Source organism: Myripristis murdjan, chromosome 17 (genome assembly GCF_902150065.1).
Source record: "Myripristis murdjan chromosome 17, fMyrMur1.1, whole genome shotgun sequence".
NCBI classification, from domain to species: Eukaryota; Metazoa; Chordata; class Actinopteri; order Holocentriformes; family Holocentridae; genus Myripristis; species Myripristis murdjan.
Window position 1 is genome coordinate 25562549 of NC_043996.1, and position 23966 is coordinate 25586514.

At 42.1% G+C, this 23966-nt stretch overlaps 1 protein-coding gene across 1 annotated transcript; it reads right to left on the reverse strand.

Moving 5' to 3' along the window:
- Window positions 1-119: 119 nt before the first annotated feature.
- atp1a2a (ATPase Na+/K+ transporting subunit alpha 2a) lies at window positions 120-23736 on the reverse strand. Its single transcript, XM_030073635.1, has 15 exons — window positions 23531-23736; window positions 22198-22332; window positions 19818-19897; window positions 19007-19116; window positions 17208-17383; window positions 13682-13818; window positions 13095-13245; window positions 12041-12209; window positions 11167-11321; window positions 8383-8506; window positions 6423-6568; window positions 5494-5624; window positions 3924-4025; window positions 3583-3674; window positions 120-523 (listed from the first exon to the last, which is right to left on the reverse strand). Exons 2-15 carry the CDS (start codon window positions 22255-22257, stop codon window positions 495-497), a joined length of 1662 nt encoding a protein of 553 aa, XP_029929495.1. The 5' UTR covers window positions 22258-22332; window positions 23531-23736; the 3' UTR covers window positions 120-494.
- Window positions 23737-23966: the final 230 nt, after the last annotated feature.

Consider the following 23966-nt stretch of genomic DNA (forward strand, 5'->3'; position numbering starts at 1 on the left):
TGACACCTCTCATTCATTAAGCCTATCTCAGCTGCAACAAAGAAAAATATTACCCATAATAAAAAAATAAAATAAGACCTCAAACAATGAATTGGGATATTTTGGAACACATTTTATTTGGTACATTTCATTTGGCAAACAGTAGCTAGTATCTTTTGAAAGCCTAATAGGCCGTGATACATTTTTGGTACATTTTATGTTAGGCACATAGGTGCACAATGCCATTCTACTGCAGGAGATGTCTGCTGAAAAAAAAAAAGAAAAAGAAAAGAAAAGAAAATCTGAAAGCACAATCAAAAGCCTATTTTCAGCGGTAGTTTCTATGATAATCAGATTTGTGAACTGATCCATGCAATATTACAACTGACAGACAGACACAGGCGTAACACTTATACACTCACAAGCACCCAGGGACAAACACACATGCGCACATCTGCATATAAAACGCACACATATAGCACAGGCACACGATTCAAAGTGACATTTTCTGAATGTTAATAATATGTCTCCTGTTCCACCCAACCTGGAAGAGAGAAACACAGGGAGAGAGAGAAAGAGAGAGAGAGAGTGTCAGAGCCAAAATGACAGACGAGCAGTTTTCATAATATCCTTTTGTATCGCTCTATTTGTATTCATCTCATTGCCTTTGTCTCTGTACATTTCCAAATGAATCCCCCTTATAACTCAGAGTCTGATCAGCAGCCCGTGACACACAGATTAACAGAAATGATTAACTGTCATGATAAATTGTATTTGTCTCTCCATGTCTTGCTCCTCATCAGCCCAAACTCGGCGGCAGTCAACAGACTTTGGTGCCATTGTGGTGTGCCCTGTATCATGTGTGGGATCTTTGGGGCGTATCTGCAGCGCCTCTCTGTCTGCGTCCCTTTAATTTCCTTTGTCGTCATCTGCACTGGTGATACTCGTATTGCACAGGTATAGTCTATTTCCTGGTGCAAATTCTGCCATTTATTTTACAAGTGCATTAAAGATGATAACCTCGAGTGGATTCAGAATCAGAGTCAGAAATATTTTATTGATCCCTGCAAGGAAATTGGGTTAACTGTAACTCAAATTCTCAAGAGAGGAAAATATGTAAGCATAGGTTATATTATAAGAAATAGATAAATATATATATATAAAAAAAATGTGCATTGAAAATTAGTGAAAAAAGTATGTGCATTATGGAGAAATATGTGCAGTAATCCTAATAGTAAAAAAAAAAAAAAAAAAAGTGCATCATGTGCATTATGAAGAAATATGTGCATTAATCTTAATGGGTAAAAAAAAATTAAATACAAAAAAATAAAAAAATAAAAATATTTGAAATATGTACATTATGTTGAAATATGTGCATTAATTCTAATGGTTAAAAAATAAAAATACAAAAAAAAAACGTACGTGCATTATGTTCATTATGAGGAAATATGTGCATTAATCCTAATGGGTAAAAATAAATAAATAAATAAATAAATAAATAAACTTACGTGCATTATGAAGAAATATGTGCATTAATCCTATAATATTATGATGTCAATAAATACAGAAATAAGAAACTGACAGTATGTAAATGTATACCTATAAATACCATGTATACACGGGGGTATTGCACGACTGAATTATTATAAAGTCTTGGAGATATTAAATTATTGCACAGACTGTGATGAAAATGAAAATAACTACTTCTGCAGAGGAAGTCATTCAAACACACCCTCAAAACATGGCTAAGAAACAAGTACACATGCGACCATAGCAACCCTACTAAATCCAACTGTACCCGTTTGTATGCCATGTTTTGGACCTGTCCATATGTCTTTATGTGCTTATGCTTTGACATATCTGAAAATGTCTGTGCCCCTGGGTCTGCCAATGTGTCTGCTGTCATACAAATCCGATGTTTGTTTGTCTGCATACATGTTGTACATATGTTGTATCCGCAAATGTCTGTGCCCCTGCATCAGTCTGTGTATGCTGCCACCCTTACTTGATGCCTGTCTGCCTGCACACATGTTGCTCATGTTCATATGTCAGCTAACCTATGTGGCCAATGTGCTTGTTAGCTGCTATGTTCTATGTACCTTTTTTTTTTTTTTCCTTTTTTCTTTTTTTTTCATTTTCATTCTTTATTTTAACCTTGTTTTTAATCAACTAATCTGCATGCTTTTGTGCTTTCTAATTGGCTTCTCTTCTTCTAGCTTTTGCCTATTTAACATCAAGGCCCAGGGACTACAGTTGAGAATTAGCTTTGGCTAACACTGACACATTTACAGCTGTTGCAGATGTTAATTAATGTGTACTGTCCGTGTTCAAATAAAGTCTAAACTAAAAAACTAAACTAAGTTGAAAGGGCTTCATGTTTTTCGACCTGTGTTTTGCTCTTTGTTAGCAAGGTCTCTCAAAATGTTAATGATGGATTCAGCTGAAGTTTGACGGACAGCGAGCTCTTTAAACAGCACCACAGTGCTGAAAGAAATGCAAAGTTATAAAATGCAGAATGTAAGAATGTGCAAAAATGTGACTAAAATAGAAGTAACAGCGACATTATGGTGCAAAAAAAGATGCATCGCAGCAGTTATGACATTTGTTAACTGTTTAACTTTGGCATCTGTTGGGGTGGGGTGCTGTTAAAATAATTTTTAATGAATGTTTTGTCTTTTTGAACCTTACACTTTGTTCATGTGCTGAAGGGTTAAGTTGAACATGTGGGGCCACCAAATCAGCTGCTAAATAGCATGCAATTCATCTGCAGTGAGAGCAGAAAATTACACTAATAAGATGATAAATAATCAAACAGGTAATGAATTCTTTGGTGAAAATTATTACAATTCCAGCTTTGTAGCTTGGACAAAAAGTAACCACCTGGAGCAAACAGTACAAATGCTGGTGACAACCTTTCTAGACCGCGAGCTGCCAGAAAACACTCTGCAATTTGCACAGTAATGACATCAATCTGAGAGACTGCCATCCCTAAGCCTCAGCTACTTCCAGCACTTTATCCCAGCAAAAATTCTGATGTTTAATAGAGGTTGATATGACAGCCGGCACCAGTGTTGAAAACCTGCATGAATTTAGTGGCTAAATGGTAATTGAGACTATCCATAACTGCTGGCGGCATCATTTTCTGAAATCGGGACCTAAATTTCTTTGTGATATCGGTTAAAAAAAACATTTTCCCAAGCTGTTTCAACATACATTTTCACTGTGTCATAATGCCATATTGTGTAAACGATGTGTACATATGGAATGATGTTGAACTTGGCCTTCTCCTGCTTGTCGCCATCTGTCAAACGCTTTCCGGGATCTTTCAGGTCAGAACAGTGCCACAGAGCGGTGGTGAGTATTGTCAGTTTTCTCTTGGTGGAGTGTACTCCCTTTAGGATTTTTTTTTTCTTTCTTTTTTTTTCTCACTGAGACAGTAGAAAAGATGAGTCCTGGTGAGATTTGATCCTGGCTCAGCAGGAGCGCTTGTGGTTCCAGAGATAGGGGTTTTAACCACTACACCATCACTGGCCAATTCCTATTCTTTTAAACCCCTAAAGAGGATACTTTGGGCCATCTTGGGCTCTCTTAATCACTGCTTACCTCCAGGGCTCCTCCTCAGAATAAATTTACGGATTTCATCATAAATGAAGATGAGGAGACTGTATGGGAAGGCACAGAACCACCATAGGATCCTGGGAGAGAAATAGGGCAAAGAGAAAAGGGAGCCAGGGGCAGGGGTGCATGGAGAAGCGGTGAGTCATAGGTAGAGTGCCAATTGTAAAATTCATTGCAGCCATTTTTGAATATTAAAGATAACAACGTGGTGTTTAAGGAGATCACAGACTTCATTTAAAGTCTCGAGTGACAGGCTAATGGCAGCCTATTAGGTCTTTAAGAGGTTATTTTTCGGTCCGGTGGAGATATGCATATGTAGAGCGTACTTGAGCGGATACATGCGCAGGGCGACGTCCATGCCGGGGCAGTAGGACAGGAAGGCGGCCAGCGCGGTCTCAGCGAACAGGCCGAAGATCAGGATCCTGTTCCTGTTGAACAGAAAATCAGACGACATTGAGGACTGGCAGGGGCAGAGGCGGCTAAGGTGAGACGACACGTCATCAACATATGACTCACAAAAGTTACAGCCCAAAATTTTACCCTGTCAAGCTTATTTTTGATTAAGTGAATTTCTCTTTTGTTCGCTCTTCTCTGTCTTGACTTCCTTCCATTCCTCCTTCTCTCGTAACTGCCTCCCACACCATTTCATCTGTTTTTTTTTTGTTTTGTTTTGTTTTTTTGCCTCCTCCTTATTTTTCACCCTCACTACCTCCCTCCTTTGCTAACTCCCATCCTTACCTCCACTCTCTGTCCTTGCCTCCTGGACTGGGTGACGTGGACAGAATCAAATATCACAAAATCGTTGACCAAATACCTCAGTATTGATATTGTGGCAGTACTGTAGGCATGACTATTAGTGCTCTCATATAATAGTAATAGATTATAGATATCGATAATATGATCATGCAGGTAGACACAGCTAACAGAACAGCTGGAACATTATAATAACTTCAGAAAATTGCAGCCTTTAAACCAGGAAAAGACAACACACTGCAAAAACGCAAAATCTTACCAAGATTATTTGTCTTATTTCAAGTCAAAAATGTCTTATTACTAGTCAAAATATCTCATAACACTTAAAATAAGACATGATCACCTCAGAAGTAAATTGTTTTTAGACAATTGTCTCTTGTTTCAAGTGAAAATTCACTTGAAACAAGTGAAAATTTGCTTGTTTCATTGGCAAAATTTGCCAGTGGAAAAAGTGAAAATTCACTTGAAATAAGTAAAAATTAGCTTGAAACATGAAACAAATTTTGCCAATGAAACAAGCAAATTTTCACTTGTTTCAAGCAAATTTTCACTTGAAACAAGAGACACTTGTCTAAAAACAAGTTACTTCTGAGGTGATCATGTCTTATTTTAAGTGTAATGAGACATTTTGACTAGGAATAAGACATTTTTGACTTGAAATAAGACAAATAATCTTGGTAAGATTTGGAGTTTTTGCAGTGCACTTATGCCTTATCATTAAATTGTAATACCCAAAGTCACAGATGATATCTACTCTCATATCACAATATTGATATAATATCCACATATTCCCCCTACTGCTTCCTATTAGGGCTGATTAATGGAAATATTAGTGAAATTGCAATATGGCCATGTGCAGTATCTAAATTGCAGGAGCTGCAGTTTTTTGATGAAGGTAAAATGTGTGACATCAAATTGTCGCAAATAAAGTATTATGGTGCTACATGGACGGCTTGGCCTACACGTTGTATTTTACAGATGTAAGACAAACATGCTTGTTTGATACAGGCCCCAGGCAAAAAAAAATCACATCATCATCATCATTTAAATAGCTTCTTTTTCAGTGAAAATGCCCTACTTCCTAGCCTCCTTCTCCTCCCCTCTGTGCCTTCCTTCCCTCCTTCCCTCCCTCGTCTCACTCACTTCATGCCCTGCTGGAAGACAGAGTTCCTCCTGGTCTTGCAGATAATCAGGTCGGCCCACTGGACGACCACAATGCTGACGAAGAAGGAGGTGTGGCAGGTGAATTCGATGATCTTCCTCTGCTCGTAGGTCTGCCGGGGTGAGACGCGCAGGATATACAGTAGATGTTTATACAGTGTTAGAGTTGTTATTTACGCCGCAAAAATATTAGAGCCTGACTGATACATTTCTTGATATTACCATATGTATTGCCTCAAAAAATCCAGGATCAGTCTTCAGTCTCATATTCAGTGTTAAAATCTTGTTTTTTCTTTCAGACAAGCGAGATAATCCCACTGGTTTCCAATGCTGATCACCATGTTTCCAGAATTGTCTTGAATCGAGTGTCATTTTTTTGATACCATTGGGTTGATCTGCCTTATTCTCCCTTGTTTCAACTTACTTACACTTGTTCCCTGACAAATTCCTGAAACTGTATTGGAAACAAGTGGGATTATCTCATCCCACTGCAAAAATAAGAAAAATAAGTCTGAATATGGGACTAAATAACGTGCTCAGATGGAGATCGTGTGCGGTGTACATCTGTTTACCCGTGTGCATGTGTATTTGTATGGGTATTGATATGTGAGTGTCTGTTGAATCAGAATCAGAATCAGAATCAGAATACTTTATTGATCCCCAGGGGGAAATTACTTTTTGTTACAATAACAACTCCCACTCCAAGTGTACAAGTAAAAAGAGCAAATAGTTAAGAAAAATAAAGAAAGGAATATAAATATCAATATAAATATATATAGAATAAAAAAAATATGTACAAGTGCAAACATGGACAGGAGTTATTGCACTATAGGTTATTGCACATAAGTATGGTATTGAATATGGATTATTGCACAGAGGTGTGTGTGTGTGTGTCTGTCAGCCCTGCTTACCCACTGCTGCCCATAGGTGTCTTCCACGTCGTTGACGCTGCGGTCGTCCCACTTGATGCGGAGGCCCAGCAGGGTTCCTGGGAGGAAGCCGTTCTCAGCCAAGATCACAAAGTAGGTGAAGAAGCCACCGAGAGCCTGGATCATCCCTGTTGGAAGAGGATACGGCGCACGCCTGTGATAAGGGTTTCATCCTCTTTAGACATCATATATTCATGTTAAGCAAAATTGTGCCTTACAATGATCATACATTTTATTTGTATAGTGCTTTTCAAAACAAAAGGCACTTTATATCAATAATTAAATGCTAACCTCTAATCTAATAATGCAATAATCTCAACTAAAAAAACACCTGATCCTGATCCACATGTTGGATATTCAACAAAATCAACAATTAATGTGAAAAGTGAATCATTCCTTCCTTATGCCATGACCAACCTTGTTAACCTTTTAAGTTTCATGCAAATCTGCTCATAACTTGTACAGATTTCCTGCTGACAAACAAATGGAATGAGGCGAAAACATAATCCCATGTCCATGTAAGTCAATCACAGATTAAATGCCCTGAATGTAGAATTTGTGACATAAATAAATCATTATCACAATCATTCTGAGGCACTTGAAACCATAACCAAAAGCCTCTTCCAGCCTCTGCACTTTACAGATTTGGTGGGAAACCTGACAGATTGCTTTACGGCACAAACGGGGAATAAAGTGTCATCCCGTTTGCAGCTGAAAACAGTGGGAATTTTTCTAGATCAGGGTCTTAATTTGGAGGAACACTGGCACTGACAATAACACTAATCTAAAACCAGTCCTATGGTCTAATCCAAGGTATCATGATTAATTTGACACTGACATTTTGAGGTTTGACAGTTCCACCCTGATGGTTCAGCTGGTGGAGCATGTCCCGTTGCACATACATGACACACAAACTGAATGAGTTTGGTCTGTTAACAAGATGTTGTGATGTTTTAAAAAATGGTAAAATGCGTGTTTTTTCCTGGACACGTCCACTGAGACAGAACTCCTGCAGGTTGTCGTCGAGCGGCACGTCTTTGCATGCGTTTTGTGTTCCACCGGTTTTGCCCTATTTGTGTGTATTGGGGGTGCAGCGCTCCTGGCAGTGTGGAAGTATGAAAGCTCCACTGCGGCGCGGGTCATGAAATTTTAAATCAAAGTCAAGATGGCAAAAGTAAGGAAAATATGGCCCAGATTTTGAGAATAACCTCAATTATTCTTTATGCTCATTCTGCCGTCACGCTCATTGTCAGCCGGCCTTGCGTCACAGCGTGAGCTAAATGTCGAAAATGTCCAACGTAAATGTTTCATGACTTCAAGCTGTGTCAGTGCGGCGGTTTGTGATTGTAACGTGATGTAATGGCAGGTCGAGAGACGACGGCAAAAACATTCGTCCCAGAAACGGTCATCTGTAAAAGTTCTGTGGGAGGCGGTCGGCGCCGCCTGCTGCTCTGAGTGTGTTCGGCTTTAAACTGTATGTCATCCAGTGAAGTCTTGTCATATTTTGACCTATTTAACAGCTTATGAAATTGGGCCAGCCTTTGATTTTTACACTATTCCCCAACCATATAAAAACCAGAGATAAAAAGCATACATCCAAGTGAGGCTCCAACCAGTGAAACATGACCAAGATTAACTAGAAAATAAGACACTCGGTTTCCTCCTTTACATGCTGCAAATGTTATGACAAATAGAGGAAGAGCGTGCAACCCTCCTCACTTCCCTATCTATTTTCCCAAACTGTAAGTACCCAAACATTTACGGTGGTATATCTGCGGAGAGAAATACCGGAATTTCTGATAAATGTCGATATGTGACAGTTTTACGGTCGTAATGTTTTTTATGACCATAACTTCTCCACTCGGAGCAAAAAGGGCCTGTCACACTGATGCAGGTTTAAGAGCTATGGAGCCACGAGGTTATGAGCCACGGGAGGACAGACCTATCTGGCCGTAAGCCATGCTGATGAGGCGTTCATTGACCAGCTTGTCTGTCTTCGGGTTCCTTGGCTGACGCTTCATGATGTCGCTCTCTGCCGTCTCGTAGGCCAGCGAGATGGCCGGGACCTGGAGGGGAACCAGGGGGAAACAGATCATAATCGGTTCACTTTATTCACCCTTGTATAATAAATGTGCAGGAATTTTGTCCGCAAAGATGTGCTGACAGTGCAAGACATAAGCAAGTGGGTAGGGCTAGGACATATTCCTGTTAATAAAATCCAGCATTCAATCACTGCGAGCGTGGAGGAAAACAGGGAAAAGGGCAAAAACAGGCAGTGATGGAGAGCGAGGCGCGGAGAAGAGACAAGCAGAGCGAATTTTCAGACACTCATAAAATCGGAGGGTAGAAAGGTCCCTGTAATAAAGATCTTATATTGGCTGGTTTTACCAGGTAAGCAACAGAGCAATATGTGTGACTTAGGGCAGGAAATCTCGGGGACTTAGGTGGGATTTGAGGTGGGGACTTGGCACCGTGTGAAACTGAGCACATGTTCAGTGGGCTACAAATCCAGTTTGTTTTGGTGTTGCACTCCCCTGACCCAAAGCAGCGGTGGGAGATTGAGAAAGACGAGGAGTGGGAGTAGGATGCGAGTATCCCTGGCATTGATTTTTTACACTTCTGAAGGAGCCTGTGTGTGTCTGTGTGTGTGTGCGCGCGTGGTGTGGAGTGTGTGTGTGTGTGTGTTTGGCATACCCCAATTTAAGACTGGAAGCATTCTAAACTATGCCACGTCTTGCTCTGATAAACATCTTTCGTGGCTAGCCTCTTCCTCATGGTGGTGCCTGCTAAAAATAATCATCGCACCCTCAAAGCGCTGCTTGTCACCGCTAAATCTCTGCACAGCCCTCAAGCCTGGAGCCCCGAGTTGAACCAAGCTGTTAACAAGCTGTTAACAACCTCACCAGCAGGCATGGAGAATTTTCACTTTCACTTGCATACTGTACTATAAATAAAATTTCAGGTACCCTTTTTTTTTTTTTAAATTATTTAAGCAGTTTGATTTCCGGGAACTTTTACAGTCCGCTATTCAAAAGAAACATCCAACTGTTCATTCCACGAGCACTTATGAAATACAAGCAGGCACTTGTTACTTTGAAGAAACGGATTTTGTATGCAAAACAGGTGTACAAATGAGGCGTTTTTTTAAAGCTTCAAACGGCGCGTCTTTAAAGAGAAAATCCAGCCTGAAAAAAAAAGGAACGCGCCGCCCGTGTGATCTCGGACAGTCAAGTAAATATTTGTCAACGTGAACAACTCTCTCCCGCCGTTTTAAAAACCAAAGAAGTTCATCTTTTGATGCCACCAAAGGGAAAATAAGTGGAACAGCTTTATTAACAATCGGAGCAGGCGGCGCCGCTTCCCCTTTAACTTCACCTGCGAATATTACATTGAAGCTCGAGCGCGTCCCCCGTGTTAAAATATGAGGCCGTTTTATTGGACGTCTTTTTACTCCTCGTGCTTAAGGAGTCGACATTTAACATCACATACTTCATTACCTTTGTCTAAAGTTTAACACCGGCATAATTTTTGCTTTTGGCTTATTGGGACGTATGGGGCCCATTTTCAGCTTCTCACTGTCACTAATGTCTGGTGGCTGAGAGCAGGCAAAATGAAACTTAATGAACACGAGTCCTATTGAATATATTCATCCTCTGCTTCCTTTTTTTTTTTTTTTTTTTCTCCTTGCAATGATGGATTACGCCCCTCAGGCAGGCGGTGTGTCGGCAACTCTTTTTTTTTTGTTGCCGTTGGAAACACAATGGAGAGACTGGCATCTGGAAATGACACAGACAGGAGCTGTAAAATGTAAATCTGTCTGTGAGCGTCACCGGCTCTTTGTGCCGTTTCAACAAACGAATATCGGCGGCGGGCCAAAAGTGAATTTATACCACCTACAGAAGGAACAATTTAAACCCGAGCATTTTGTTCTTTTTTTTACCTTGAAGCACTTGTACAGTTGAGCAGCGGTATTAACATTCGCTTCCTAAATGTTACCTTTAGTGCGCCTGGATTACGGCAAAATTAGCATCCCTGCAGTGGGAGGGGCGCGCGGGGCTCTGTGCTCCCTCAGTGTCATTTTTTCAAACTGTAAACAACCACATGTTCCCTAAACATGGGATTGAGGAAACGTGGGATTACTGACAGAATACAGCACAAATGTTTTTGAGGAAGAATGTTGACATGAATGATCAGATTATCCATTTTTATTGGGGGAAAAAAAAAAAAAACAGAGGAATAGACGTTATTCTGCTTGTTTTGTAAAGGGAATTTGGGATTGAGAGACGTGTTTTGAGTTTGAAAAAGTAAAATAAGGAGGAAGTGTAGGACCTTGGAGTGTGGAAGCCAACTCAAAAAAAAAATTTGGCAACAGCATCCCTGCAGTGAGATTTTTCCAAGGTGCAACCCACTAAATACGGACAAATCTCCAAATATATTATGTATGGTGTTTGCGGTTGCCATAGGAACAATTCCGGTGATAGAATGAGAGTGAAAAACGCCAAAAACGTGTGATGTTTTCACAAGGGGGGGGCGGGAAGAGGAAGCACCTAAAGGAAAGCGAGATGCATTCTTGAGTGCGCCGAAGCTATGTGAGACGGCACTACCGGCGAACAACCATCTGTCCGTGTATTTAGTTGTAATTTTTTGGAGAAATGAGGCCAAAATCCACTTTTTTTTTAAGATGGTGGAGGGATTCGTGTGTTTGTGTGTTTCCCTCGCGGCTCACCATGTCGGTGCCCAGGTCGATGCAGAGGATGGTGACGGTGCCCAGAGGGAGGGGAACGCTGGCGATGATGAAGAGGAGGAAAGGCGTGATTTCGGGGATGTTGCTGGTCAGCGTGTAGGCGATGGACTTCTTCAGGTTGTCGAAGATCAGACGACCTGCGGCGGAGGAGCGACAGACGGATTCAGACAGGGGGGGAGGCGGAGGGGCCGACTTTCACTTTTTTAAATTTTTTAATTGATCATCATCGGTTTTAATCGAGCGTTTGTTTCCTGGCTTTCTCAAAATGTTTTCAAAATGTTCTGTGTTTTATTCTTTTTAATGTTTTATTTAATGTGTTTTCAAATGTTCTTCTTTTTATTGTGAAGCACTTTGAGCTGCAATTCTTGTATGAAAGGTGCTACACAAATAAAGTTTTTTATTATTATTTCTCTCTGACTCCTTTTCTAATCGTCTTTGTCTCTTATCTTCTTTCTCGAATCACTCTTTTTCTACTTTCATTCAGATTTTTTTCTGGTTTTCTTGAATTCTTCTTTTCCTGTTGTTCCTTGCTCTTTATTCCCTTCTTTACAGCCGTTTATTTACATCTTTATTTCTCTCTTTCTCGGAGGCCTATTTCTTTTATTCCGCCTCTTTTTTTACTATCTAAAATTCCTTCCTACGCATTCCTTCCTGCCTTCCTTTAATCCTTGATTTCCACCTACTATTCCCTCATGCACTTCTCTTGTACTCCCTTTCTCTGCGCTCCTTCCTTCCTTCCTTTTTTTTTTTTTTTTTTTTTTTTTAAATGTTCCTCACTGGTATTCCTTCCCTCTTGTTCTCTTTTTGTGTCTTCCTCTCACATCCCTCAAGCCCTCCTTCCCCTCCTGCCCCTCACCCTCCTCCACTCCGGTGACGATGGAGGCGAAGTTGTCGTCCAGCAGGATCATGTCAGCCGCCTGCTTGGAGACGTCAGAGCCGGCGATCCCCATGGCAACGCCGATGTCGGCTTTCTTCAGGGCCGGCGAGTCGTTCACGCCGTCGCCCGTCACCGCCACAATCGCCCCCTGCATCCGCGAGCACCGCCGGACAAAAAAAAGCACAGAGAAGAGGAAGATAAGTGCCACAATTTAGGCTTTTCTCTCTTCTACCCAACCCCCCTCCATCCACCCCTCCACCCCTCCACCCCCCGCCATTTTTTTTTTCTGTCTTAATAATGTCTTTTCAAAGTAGCTCTGGGGAGATTAAATGAAAAATGGAATTGAGTTGCAATCATTCAGTCACATGGAGGGAAAGTGAGTGAGTCAGGTTGAATTATAGCATGACCTGAATGCATGTGTGTGTGTGTGTGTGTGTGTGTGCGTGTCCATGCCTCAGCACACACATACTCATGTATTAACTGTACGCACATGTGCACACACACACACGCTTATTTTCCAACCTTTCACATACAAATTGCTCCCTTGCACGTGGCTACATTTAATTATGTACTTTTCACACACACACACACACACACACACACCTCAACCATTTCCTCCTAATTTGCTGCACATCGACCTGCAATCAGCCACACACACACACACACACACACACACACACACAATTTTCCAACCTTTCACACACAAAAATGTTCCTGTGTACGTGTCTATATTCAATTACGTAGCTTACACACACGCATGTACGCACACCTCAACCGTATCCCCCTAATTGGCTACACGCTGACCTGCATTCAGGCACACACACACACACACACACACACACACACACACACACACACATACAGCATCACTTGGAGAAAAATCCACATTCATGCGCTCATCCAAACAGACACGTTTATATCCAAGTGTACGAACATACACATTCACTCACACACACCACTATTCAACGAACACGCTCAGAAAGGCCCACACACACACACACACACACACACACACACACACACACACATTCACCTGTCTCTGGCAGCCTTCCACGATGATGAGCTTCTGTTGAGGCGAGGTGCGAGCGAACACGATCTCCGTGTGGTTCCTCAGCAGGTCGTCCAGATACTCGGAGCTCATGTCCTTCAGGTCCGAGCCGTGCACCACGCAGGCCTTGGCATCCCTGGGACACACACACACACACACACACACACACACGCACACACACATAGAGAGAGTAAGAAGCGAGGGGATACTGGGGAGAATTATGCAAAGGGGAGCACTGACATTTTCCCTCTTTCTCTTCAAAGCTTGTTTTCCCTCTCTCGCTGTCACACGCACTCTCGCGTGCACAAAAAGGCGCTCTCTGTCAAAACACACACGCACACATGTCATGTTCTGTCTCAGACACACACATAAACTCAAGACACACACACACACACACACACACACAAGGAAAGGCATGCATGCCGCTCATACTGTAGACAAGTTCCCACCCACATAAAGCAAATACACACACATACAGAGACGCACTTCCTCTCATACACACAAGCAAAACCTCCCTTGAGGCAAATACACACAACACACACACACACACACACACACACACACACACACACCTTGGGTTAACTTGGCTCAGGGGAATGTTCAGCCTCTCAGCAATGTCCTCCACAGTCTCGTTGCCCTCAGAGATGATGCCCACGCCCTTAGCGATGGCCTTGGCGGTGATTGGGTGGTCCCCGGTTACCATGATCACCTGACCCCCCCCAGACAGGAAGCCCCCATGAATCACAGAGCATCATCACGCTGAACTTGGCTGTATCTCATCCATGTGACGCGTCCCGTGAGCGCGTGGTGGAGCTGTGTGTGCGCCCCCCCCCCCCCGAGGTCCGTAAGTCATCCAAACGGTCTCCGCGGGTTACAGCAGAGCACCATCATCTAAAACACGCCGGGAGCGTCGCCTGCATTTCAAACAGCCCGACTGTTTGGAACGGCCGGCGGAGGCTTGATTTTTTTTAGCAGCGTCCACAGTTTCTGGAGCCACGGTGCACAGAGGTGAAGAAACTATTTGTTTTCAGGTAACGATATTGCCAACTGTAGGGGAGAGTGGGGTAAATAGTGCCAATTTTTACTTAAAGTGCCTTTAAAGCGAGGGGATTACAGTAATGCCTCCAACTAAAATATGCACATATAGTTTAGGATGTTGTGCATCCCTGGGAACAATCACTTTGGATCTTATATAAACTGTTAAATATAGCTTTCGAAAAAAAAGTGGTTTTGTGGCACAACTTGCCCCCGGTGCGGGGTAAATTGTGCCCTTAGAGAGAATACACTGGGGTAAATCGTGCCATTGATAATTGAAGTAAAACAGATCATTTTAATCTCACAAATGATAATGCTATATAAAAGCAAAACAAATTTAATACAAAATTATTTATTTAACATTTATTTATTATTTTAACAAGCTCACAGGCCACTTTTCTATAACAAGGCCGAGCGCCACATGAACACACACCCAGAACAAAATAAAACTTCCAAAATGAGCACCTGCAAATCATCTTCATCTGAATCTGAACAGTTTTAGTGATCAAAGGTAAGAAGACAATGTACAATAACAATAAAATACAATAAAGTAATATATAGTATATAATCATAAGTTGTGCCACTGGCTTAACTTACCCCAAGGCCCTTTGGCACAAATTACCCCACTCTCCCCTGTATGACTTTATTGCTGTTGGCCAGTCAATTGTACATAATGATTCTAACCCTTTGAACTTCAACCAAGTCTGCAGTGCCTCCAAAGGCCTAATCTTCAACGTTCCACTTCCTGCCACTGAATACGGAGGAAAAATTCATTCTTAATAACGAGTTAACCAACTGCCTTCATGGCACATAAACCCATGACAGCGTTAATTACATCAGGCGATGCTTGATGGGAAACTCGGTGACAGCGTAGCCCCCCGGTGCTCGACTGTTTTTTAGCTTTGTCGCCCCACATGTGAACATACCGTTGTGATGCATAATTTAAGATGCATTTCTCCATGCAGTCGTGTATTAGAGGCTGTTATAGGATTTCACTAATTAGCACCCGCTGGCAGCGTGTCAGGTCGGCCAGTCGTAATTTTATTTAAAAAGGAGAGATTATATACCAATTTAGAAAATATAGGTTATGATAGAACGTGTTATCAGTCTGTCCAAATGGTGTTGATGGACCTCCAGGCTGCAGTGCACCGCGGAAACATCAAACAAGGTCAAGTGCATATCGAGTGCGTCTGGGCCTTAACGCCGCCGGGACAAGCGGTCCCGTCCACGCTGAGGCCGCCCTAAAAATGGAGGTGCTCATCGGCACTCTGACATAGCTGCTGGCTGCTCAGAAGGTCAGTAAAAGTCACTAGATGACAGTCACCGTGGCCTGATTGGTATTTAAACAGTGCTGTTTTTCCACTGGCACTTTTGGCCACACCAGTTTGCATTACTGGTGCACCAAGTCCTACTGAGCAGTGGACCATCTCACCCTCAACCAGGCTGTCAGAGGGCTGCACTGGTCAGAGTGAAACCAGGAGGCCCCTATAGCAACACTGTGGTTGATAATTTAACCATGTAAACATTATTTCTGCTTAGTGAGTCACTTAATACATTAATATTCATATGAAGCAGCCATTTTGGGATGGTCTTGTTGATTTTTTTTTTTTTTTAAATGAAACACTTATGTGGGGCGCTGGTAGAGAAGGGAGGAAAAAAGCAGTCATCACGCCCACAGGCGACTGGCAGGGCTTCACCCTTAGTTAATTTCAGGAGGGTAGCTCTCCTGTGATGGAAATGCAAATCAAAGCCACGCTGAGCCTGTGTACCAAGTTAAACCAAGAAGAGCCAGGCCAGCACATGTGTATGGAAAAATGATATAGAAAAATGTCAGCTGCCCTGGAATAATTTGCATTTGAATATATGTGCTACACCAAAGGCCTTTGCACACCAAGTCTGTATTTTTCGTCTGAAATTGTTGCACGTTTAAAAATAAATACATCCCAAAATTGTGCCAATCACGTTTACACACCGACTCCAACACTTTCATCCATCATCAAAGTTTTCAGAATGCATTTGATTTTCTGCGTTTTTTTGCAACAAACTTAATAAATTGATGGAACAATTTAAGACTGTCAGGCAGGTCAGCTCTGCAGAAAAGTGTGATCAACAGACTGATCACAGGCTGCTGACCGGGATCTGGTCTGTATGTTGCAGAGTTTTGAGGCTGGGCCCTGAGGATCTGCACATCCGCCTGAAAGGCTGTTCACCATAGAAACTGATATGAACCCATTCAGTTTCGATGGTGGTGCACACTTTCCTGATGGCACAATTTGGATGTCAAGCTCCTCGCTGCTCTTGACACCTTTGCAGGATCGGATGGAATCAATGTTTTCTTTTTGTCTCATTCTGTGAATTTCACAACAAATGGATTAATAAAACACATCGGACTCAGTGTGTAAGGTTTCTGCGTGCAGCGATTTTTATCAGATGATGGAAAAACATGCATGCAAAAACTACAGATTTGGCGTGCAGAGGCTTTGAGGACGGTGTTTTGAGAGGAAAGACGGGGAGAGCTTGTCAAGTTGTCGCTCTCCTCTTCACTTAACGCCCGGCTCTAGCTGACGGGTCAGCAGCTGTCTAGTGAGTTGGAAGCCTGTGTGTTTGCTATAAACTGAGGTTGAACTGCTGACAGACCCTGTGTATGTCAAGTGCTGTGACAAGACCTCTTTGGATTAGGAACAAGAAAGTCATGCAAATGTAGATGCATTGGCATCAGCCACGGCAATTTGTTGCTAAACACTTTGTCGCTTCAGAAGTAAAGTTGCCAAGGAGTCCAAAAAGTCATTAAATCTAGTCGCAAAGTTGCCAAGTTGGCAACACGGCGTCTGGCTTTTTGGATAAAAGCATCCATTAAGCGCTTTATGTTATTAATGCTGTATGCTTTCACTGTCAACTCCAGATAGTCTGGGAGAGTTATGTTTATGACCTCTGAACAGCTATCAAAGCTCTTGATCTCTGTATCCTTTCACCACGCCTCCATTATTAAAGATAGATGAATGACACCCCGGGAACAGGCTTTTCAGGAGCTACAACCAGCGGTGAAACCACGGAACCAATTACCTTGATGCCAGCAGAGCGGCATTTACCCACTGCGTCAGGCACAGCGGCGCGCGGCGGATCGATCATGGAGATGAGACCCAGGAAGCAGAGCTGCTCGGTGGGGAAATTCATGTCGTCGCAGTCGAAGGTGAATCCTCGAGGGAACTGGGACGTGGACAGGTTCAAGTGGCAGAAGCCTGGAGCAGAACAGGGGTCAGTGCGGACAAGGACATGGATTTCATTTCAGATATGGATGTAGTCGCAGCATAAATGCATCTCTATTTAGGGCTTGGCAATATGGACAATATCTTTGACCCGGTGCCTCAATATCGATATTGTGGCATTATTGTAGGGATAACTGTTGTTGTGAGATATTTAACACAAGAGATTTTTGATTAACAGCCAGACAAATAACAGAACAGCCACAACAGTCTAATAAGTGCCAAAAATTGCATCCTTTTACTTTTATTCAGCCTTGAAAGCCAGAAAAAAGAAACACTTCCAGCATATCATAACATTAGAATATCCCAAATTGTAGATGATATCTGCTCTAATGACATGATAACGATGTCATGTCAACAAATTGCCCAGCCAGAGCTCTATTTTATTGAAACAACTAGAAAAAGTGCTCTTGTTTTGCCTAATATCGAGAGTGACAGTCCACTGTCTTCCCACAGTTTCCCTAGATGTCATTGCAGAGGCTATCTCAAGAGCCGTTCACTTTTATTTTGCAAAATGAAAATTGCAGTAATCCACAATTCTTTTATGCGTTGTTTAATACAAAACAGCCAGGAAAGTGCAACAAAGGTTAAAATTCAATTAAATAAAAAGTCATTGCCACTACAGACGAATTCGGTCCTCCGAAATCTTTTTTTTTTTTTTCCTTTCTAGACAGCAATAATACATTAATAGGCCTAATTATAACAGCCACAGGACCATAAAATATTCAGTTGCTTTGCTGAAAAGAATAAAGAGAGGAAGCTTTTTTATTCTCGCCTTTTTCAACAGTAATTTGAATGACCTGAAAGCCCTTAAAACCCTCACAAATGCTCAAAAAGCCGTAGACGTCAGTAAGAAAATAAAGATCCAAATTTTTGTAAAAATCCAATAAAAGGGATTATAAGGAGGCTTCAGTGTGTTTTTATTGTTGCTCCTTACATCCAGTACAGTAATTATGTGTAAATATTAAAGATTTCTGAGTTGTCATCTGGCAGCTTTGTTTATATTTTGCCTTATGCAAATTAACTCAGATTTTAGATGTAGATTTGGATGTTGCTGATTTGAAACACATATTGAATCAGCTCCTTTAATTAACAATTGATTCACAGCCACTGAGATACACATCTGTGGAAATTCCCGTGCAGAAAACATTAATGAAATACTTCTCATGAATAATCCATATCTATCATCAATCACTGTCTAAATGTGGAGAAACTTTTTATTTGTCACATAAGACCCAGCCCCTGCAGACGCGTGAGGGAGCTGAGTTGCATTTTAGTCATGGACTAAAATTAGATGTAGCGATTTCAGATACATGTACTTCTAAAAATAGAAAATCTGGCATGTTGTAACATATTCCCTGTGACATTTTATGCAACAATGGAGCCAGGCAGATAACTTTAATTTTTGGCTACATGTCGGTCTGTTTTGATCCGCGCTGTGGTTCTAGCACAGTGCCAACAAGTCTTTCTACAGATATGTTATCAAGATAAAAGCATTAGTTCTGCACTTTTAGAGGCGCATTTTGACCAAGCTGCCATTTAACAAGGAAATAATTAAAAGGCAACACACACTGTGATGATAATTGCCACCAAACATACCGAGCACTCTCTCTCCCAGTCCTCCCAGCTCCATGTAGGCATTTTGGAAAGCGTCTTTCCAGTTGTCATCCATTGGAAGCTCCTGGCCATGGATCATGATGGTGCTGCACCTGTGAAACAGTCAATTAGGTTCAACTATTAATATTACTACATAGAATATCTCTACTGGTGGAGAATGTCTTTTTAAAACAAAGTTATTATGTGAGCAAACAAACCTGTTGATAAAGAATCAGTTACAATGACTGATGTGTGAAATAAAAAAAAAAAAGGCAAGTAATGTGTTATTATTTGTGCCTATTTTCCTTAAGAGACCCTTTATCTGTATATACTGTAACAGATTGACACCATGTACTATGATGTGTTCTCAAATCAGGTATCCACTAACGATCAGGGAGAACAAGAGCCTCCAAAAAGGCCAAATGTAAATAAAAAATGACAGATGGGAGAGCGCTTGAATGCAGGATTAACTTTCTCTCATTTTTTTTTTTTTTATTTGCATTTTTTACATCAAAAATATTTATGTCAGCCTGGAACGGTGGTCAAACTCTCTTCCACAGAATAAAAAGGCGGGGAATAAGAGTTTAGGTAGGTTTCCCTCCACTACGTACCTGAAAGAGAAATCATTCAAGACAGCGTAATGACTCTACTATCACAAATACACATGAAAAACGAATGGCACCTGAGGCCTGACCCTGATATTGTTCTTGAATTATTTCAAGATTGTGTGAAGGAATTGGTTGCCCAAAGACAGGTGAATATTTTATACTACCTTGCTTGTATGACGTGATCAATCAGTTATTGATGAACATACCTGTCCAAAATCCTCTCCGGAGCGCCCTTCATGACCAGGAGATGACCAGAGGCGCTCTCCTCCAACTCGTGGATGGAGAGCTTAGAGGGGGGGAGAAAAAAGAGGAGAGGAATACTAGTAAAAAGATAAGACAAAGCAAAAGGTCTTACATGTTTTTTTTTTTTTTTTTTTTTTTTTTTATGCTGTGCGGGCAGTGCATTTTACATTATTTTATTTTTATTATTTTATTTTAATATTTTTATATATTTTATTTATTCTATCCTATTTTGTTTTATTATTTTATTATTATTATTATTATTATTTACTTTATCTGATTTTATTTTAATTGATCTTATCTTATTTTATCGTGTTATCCTACTGTGTTCTTTACCTTTTTATTCTGCTTTTGTTGTGTTATTTTGTGGTGTTTTATCTTGCTGTGCAGCACTTTGGAAAACCTTGTGTTTTTTTAAATTGTGCTATATAAATAAAGTGGATTGGATTGGATTGGATTACATTCATTCCTATGATACCTGAAGCTGATAACTGATTAGATTATTGAAAATGTTCCTATTTTGTCAGTGAAGGATTCAGAATACGCAGTGACTTCTATCATAGTCAAAAATGCATTTTATTTTCATGCCACAAATCATTTTATAGGCGTCGGGGTCGTATTTCACCAAGTGGTTTTGGAACGAAACTCCTATTGAAGCCGGCTTGACACAAAGAAAGTGATATGTATTCCCTGTGTTGGGGGCTACGACAGCAGCATTCACACTCTCCTGTGCATTTGGTAGAGATTCCCATGGAGTGCAGTTGCACCGTGGAATGCCAAAATCACCGCCACCCCCCCTTCCCCCCGCCCTTCCACACTCCCTCAGGTAATTTGTATCTGAGTCACAGCATATCTAATCTCAGAAAACCAGAGCGAAATTGCTTTTTTTCCCCTCCCGACACAGAAGCTCCTATTTTAAGTCTAGGAATAGTCGCACAAAATGCATACAGGAACTCTATTGTTTGCTTTAACATTACTGTTCTGCTATTCATATGCGGGTTTCAAATCCCCGGACTGGCTGGGAAAGATGCGATGTGTTCGCTGAATGAGAAAAGCTGTCCCCTAGTGTTGAGCTTCACTTGAGCAAGGCATTTACACCTGTATACAGCTGCAGCTTCCAGGTATGAATGTTTGTAACTGAATGAATGAGAAGCAGGGCATCACTGTGAAAGAGCATGTATTGCTGAGGAAACCTTCCCTGGACATATGATGCAACTCTGGCACTATTTCGCTATAACCACCAAGGTGGTGGAAGAGATAGGGAAAAAAAATTATATATATTTATATATATTTATATATATATTGCTGAGCCTTCTTACTGATTTTATTCCATTAATTAATAAATAGCTTTTTTTCTTCACCCAAGCATGCAAGATGTTTTCTTTTTCAATATTCCCTGGATGAAAAAGGTTTTTAAAAAAAATATGATTAAAGGAACAGTTCACCCAAAAAAAAAAAAAAAAAAAAAAAAAATAGATTTTGTAAGATTTTCCCACGTAATCCTGGTGCAATCTATCCATCCACACAGTTTCTGTGTGATTGGGCAAGTTTTTCGAGGCTTCTGTCTCTCTTCACCCAGTACAATGTGGCTGGATGGGTGTTGCATCGTGGAGCTCAAACTGTCAAAAACTGACATGAGCAAAACTCAACCACAACAACTTCTTCGAAAAAAAAAACCAAAAAAACAATGCAACATAATCCACAGCCTGCGGAGGCAAACAAAGAGTTTTGGTGGGAACTATTTCCCGTTGAAGAACAATGGTAGACTGTATCCATTCACCCTCGATGAGAGCCAGTCGGAGACACAGTCAGATGCAGTTGACTGATGCTCCTCGGCGTCGTTCCCAAAGAAGCTCTCCGCCTTCCAGGGCTGTGGATTATGTCAGATATCTGCGCCATTGTTTTTGTTGAAGAACTGTTGCCGTCGAGTTTTTCCCACATAGAAACGTTATTGACAATTTGAGCCCCACAAACAATTAACCATCCAGCCCCGTTGTATCAGAGCGCCGCGAGACAGGGAAGATCACGGCGGCGTGGAAACCTCACCAGATCACACAGAAATTATCTGGATGAATAGTTTCCACCATAGGGGTTATTGGGAAAATCAACTCGTGGAAAGCGAAAATTGCTTGTCCCAGGCCTGGATACATATTTTATCAAACATGCCACACAGCCAATTTGTGGATTAGTTGTAGAGCAGTCGAGGAATTTGATGTGCCGAAACGTGAACATTGACCCTGAATCCAGCTCCGGAGGGTTCTGCTGACACACTTGGACGTCACCGTGAACATGCGTCAGCGGCGATCGCGGCCCGGTGCGGTGATGCGGTGAACATCCCCCCGGTACCTGGTACTTGTTGGTGGAGTTGAAGGGGATTTCTGCCACTTTGGGGTTTCTGGCTCTCATGTCGCGAACACTCCCACAGCACAGCTCGATGCATTTCAACAGAGCCGACTCGGATGCGTCCCCCGCTGTATCCCTCTGGGGAAACACACACACACACACACACACACACACACACACAGACACGCATTAGCACAGCCACTCACATATGCATATTAAGTAATGAGTGTTGTCTGTCTCACTGTCTGTGTTTATGAGACCGCAATGGAGGGATACTTTTAACTTTAGTGTTATTTACTTGATTAAAGCCTGAGAGGGCAATCTTTCCCATCATTACGGGCACAACAGAGACGCAGGTAGTTAACAACCGTCTGCATCAAGCGGCACGCGTCTTCTGACTAAAACGTTTCTTTAAAAGTGATACGACAGGACATAAATAACAGTACGTACGAGTCAAAAGACGAGAGGAAACGACTAATTAGCTCCCCGGTTTCCCCCCCCCCCGCCCCGCAAGAGTTACCATAGCAACCAATAAATCGTAACTAGTGAAGCTTTGAGGGAATTGGAACGGCGGATAATTGGAGCGTGCCATTGATCGGCCGGATTGCTTTGTGAGAACGACACCGTGTATTAAAGTAAATAAGATGTAAAGGTTTTAAACGTGCAACAACTCAACGTTGTGCCGTCGTCTCCTTATCCTCAGTGCAGCAGACGCGCAGGTCGCACATGTGCTCACACACACACACATGCGCGCACACATACACACACAGAGGGTAAGGAGGCCTAATTCACACGGCTCAGAATTGATTATCCACAGCATGGAGGCACAGTGCTTAATATTTGTTTCTATGGTAGTGCGGTTTCATCTGTTTTGATTATGTGACATGAAGCTGCCCGTGTGGTGCTTGACTCAGTTAGGGGAAAATTCTGTTTTGATAACCCGAAAGGCCCCCCGCAGCGAAAATTCCACAATGATCACGACAATCATTCACTCTTGGAGCCAATTCATTAAAAGCCGTGCAGCACTGATTGACCCCGGCGCCCGGCGTACCACGGGGGCCACGCCGAGACGAGAGATTTCTCTTTGTTCCTGTTTATTCATTCATGTACAGCTGTGCAACAAGGACACGCGCGCCGCAAGATTTGTCCTTGTTTGTGCCTTTTCATGAATGAATAAATAGATCAAGGAAATTCCGTTTCGTTTTTTGTTTTTTAACCGGGCGCAGGCGGGGACTTTCATCCTTGTAATGGCGGCGGAGCCTTGGCCTTCGCCGCTGTGTCGGAGCGCCGTCGGGGGAGGAGGCTGTTGCTCGACGCCGGGAGGAGGCCTGCTCACCTCGAGGGGCGCGAGGGCGGCAGCAGCGGGGTCCGCTCCCACCGGAGTCAGGAGGCAGTAATCCCCTCCGCTCTGAAGCGCACGGAGAATTTGTTCTGGCCAATGTGGCTCAGGTTGGAGGATCGTGGTTGGTAGAACACTGGGATGGTATTGACTTACAAGCCCAGCGGTGTGTGTGCCTGTGTATCAGTGTGTGGGAGTTATTTCCAACAGTGCATTGGATTATCCTGTATGTGTGTGTGTGTGTGTGAGTGTGCACAAATGTGAGGTTTTCGATATGTGTGTGTGTTTGGGAGAGACTGTGTGTTTGCCACTGTGCTTTTTGTGAGCCAGCGTGAAGCAGACCTGGGTCAAATAGTATTGACAAACCATTTTTGTGGGTTGTTTTAAGCCACGTGGGTTTCGGATGGGTGGGGTTGGACACACAGAAGAATGC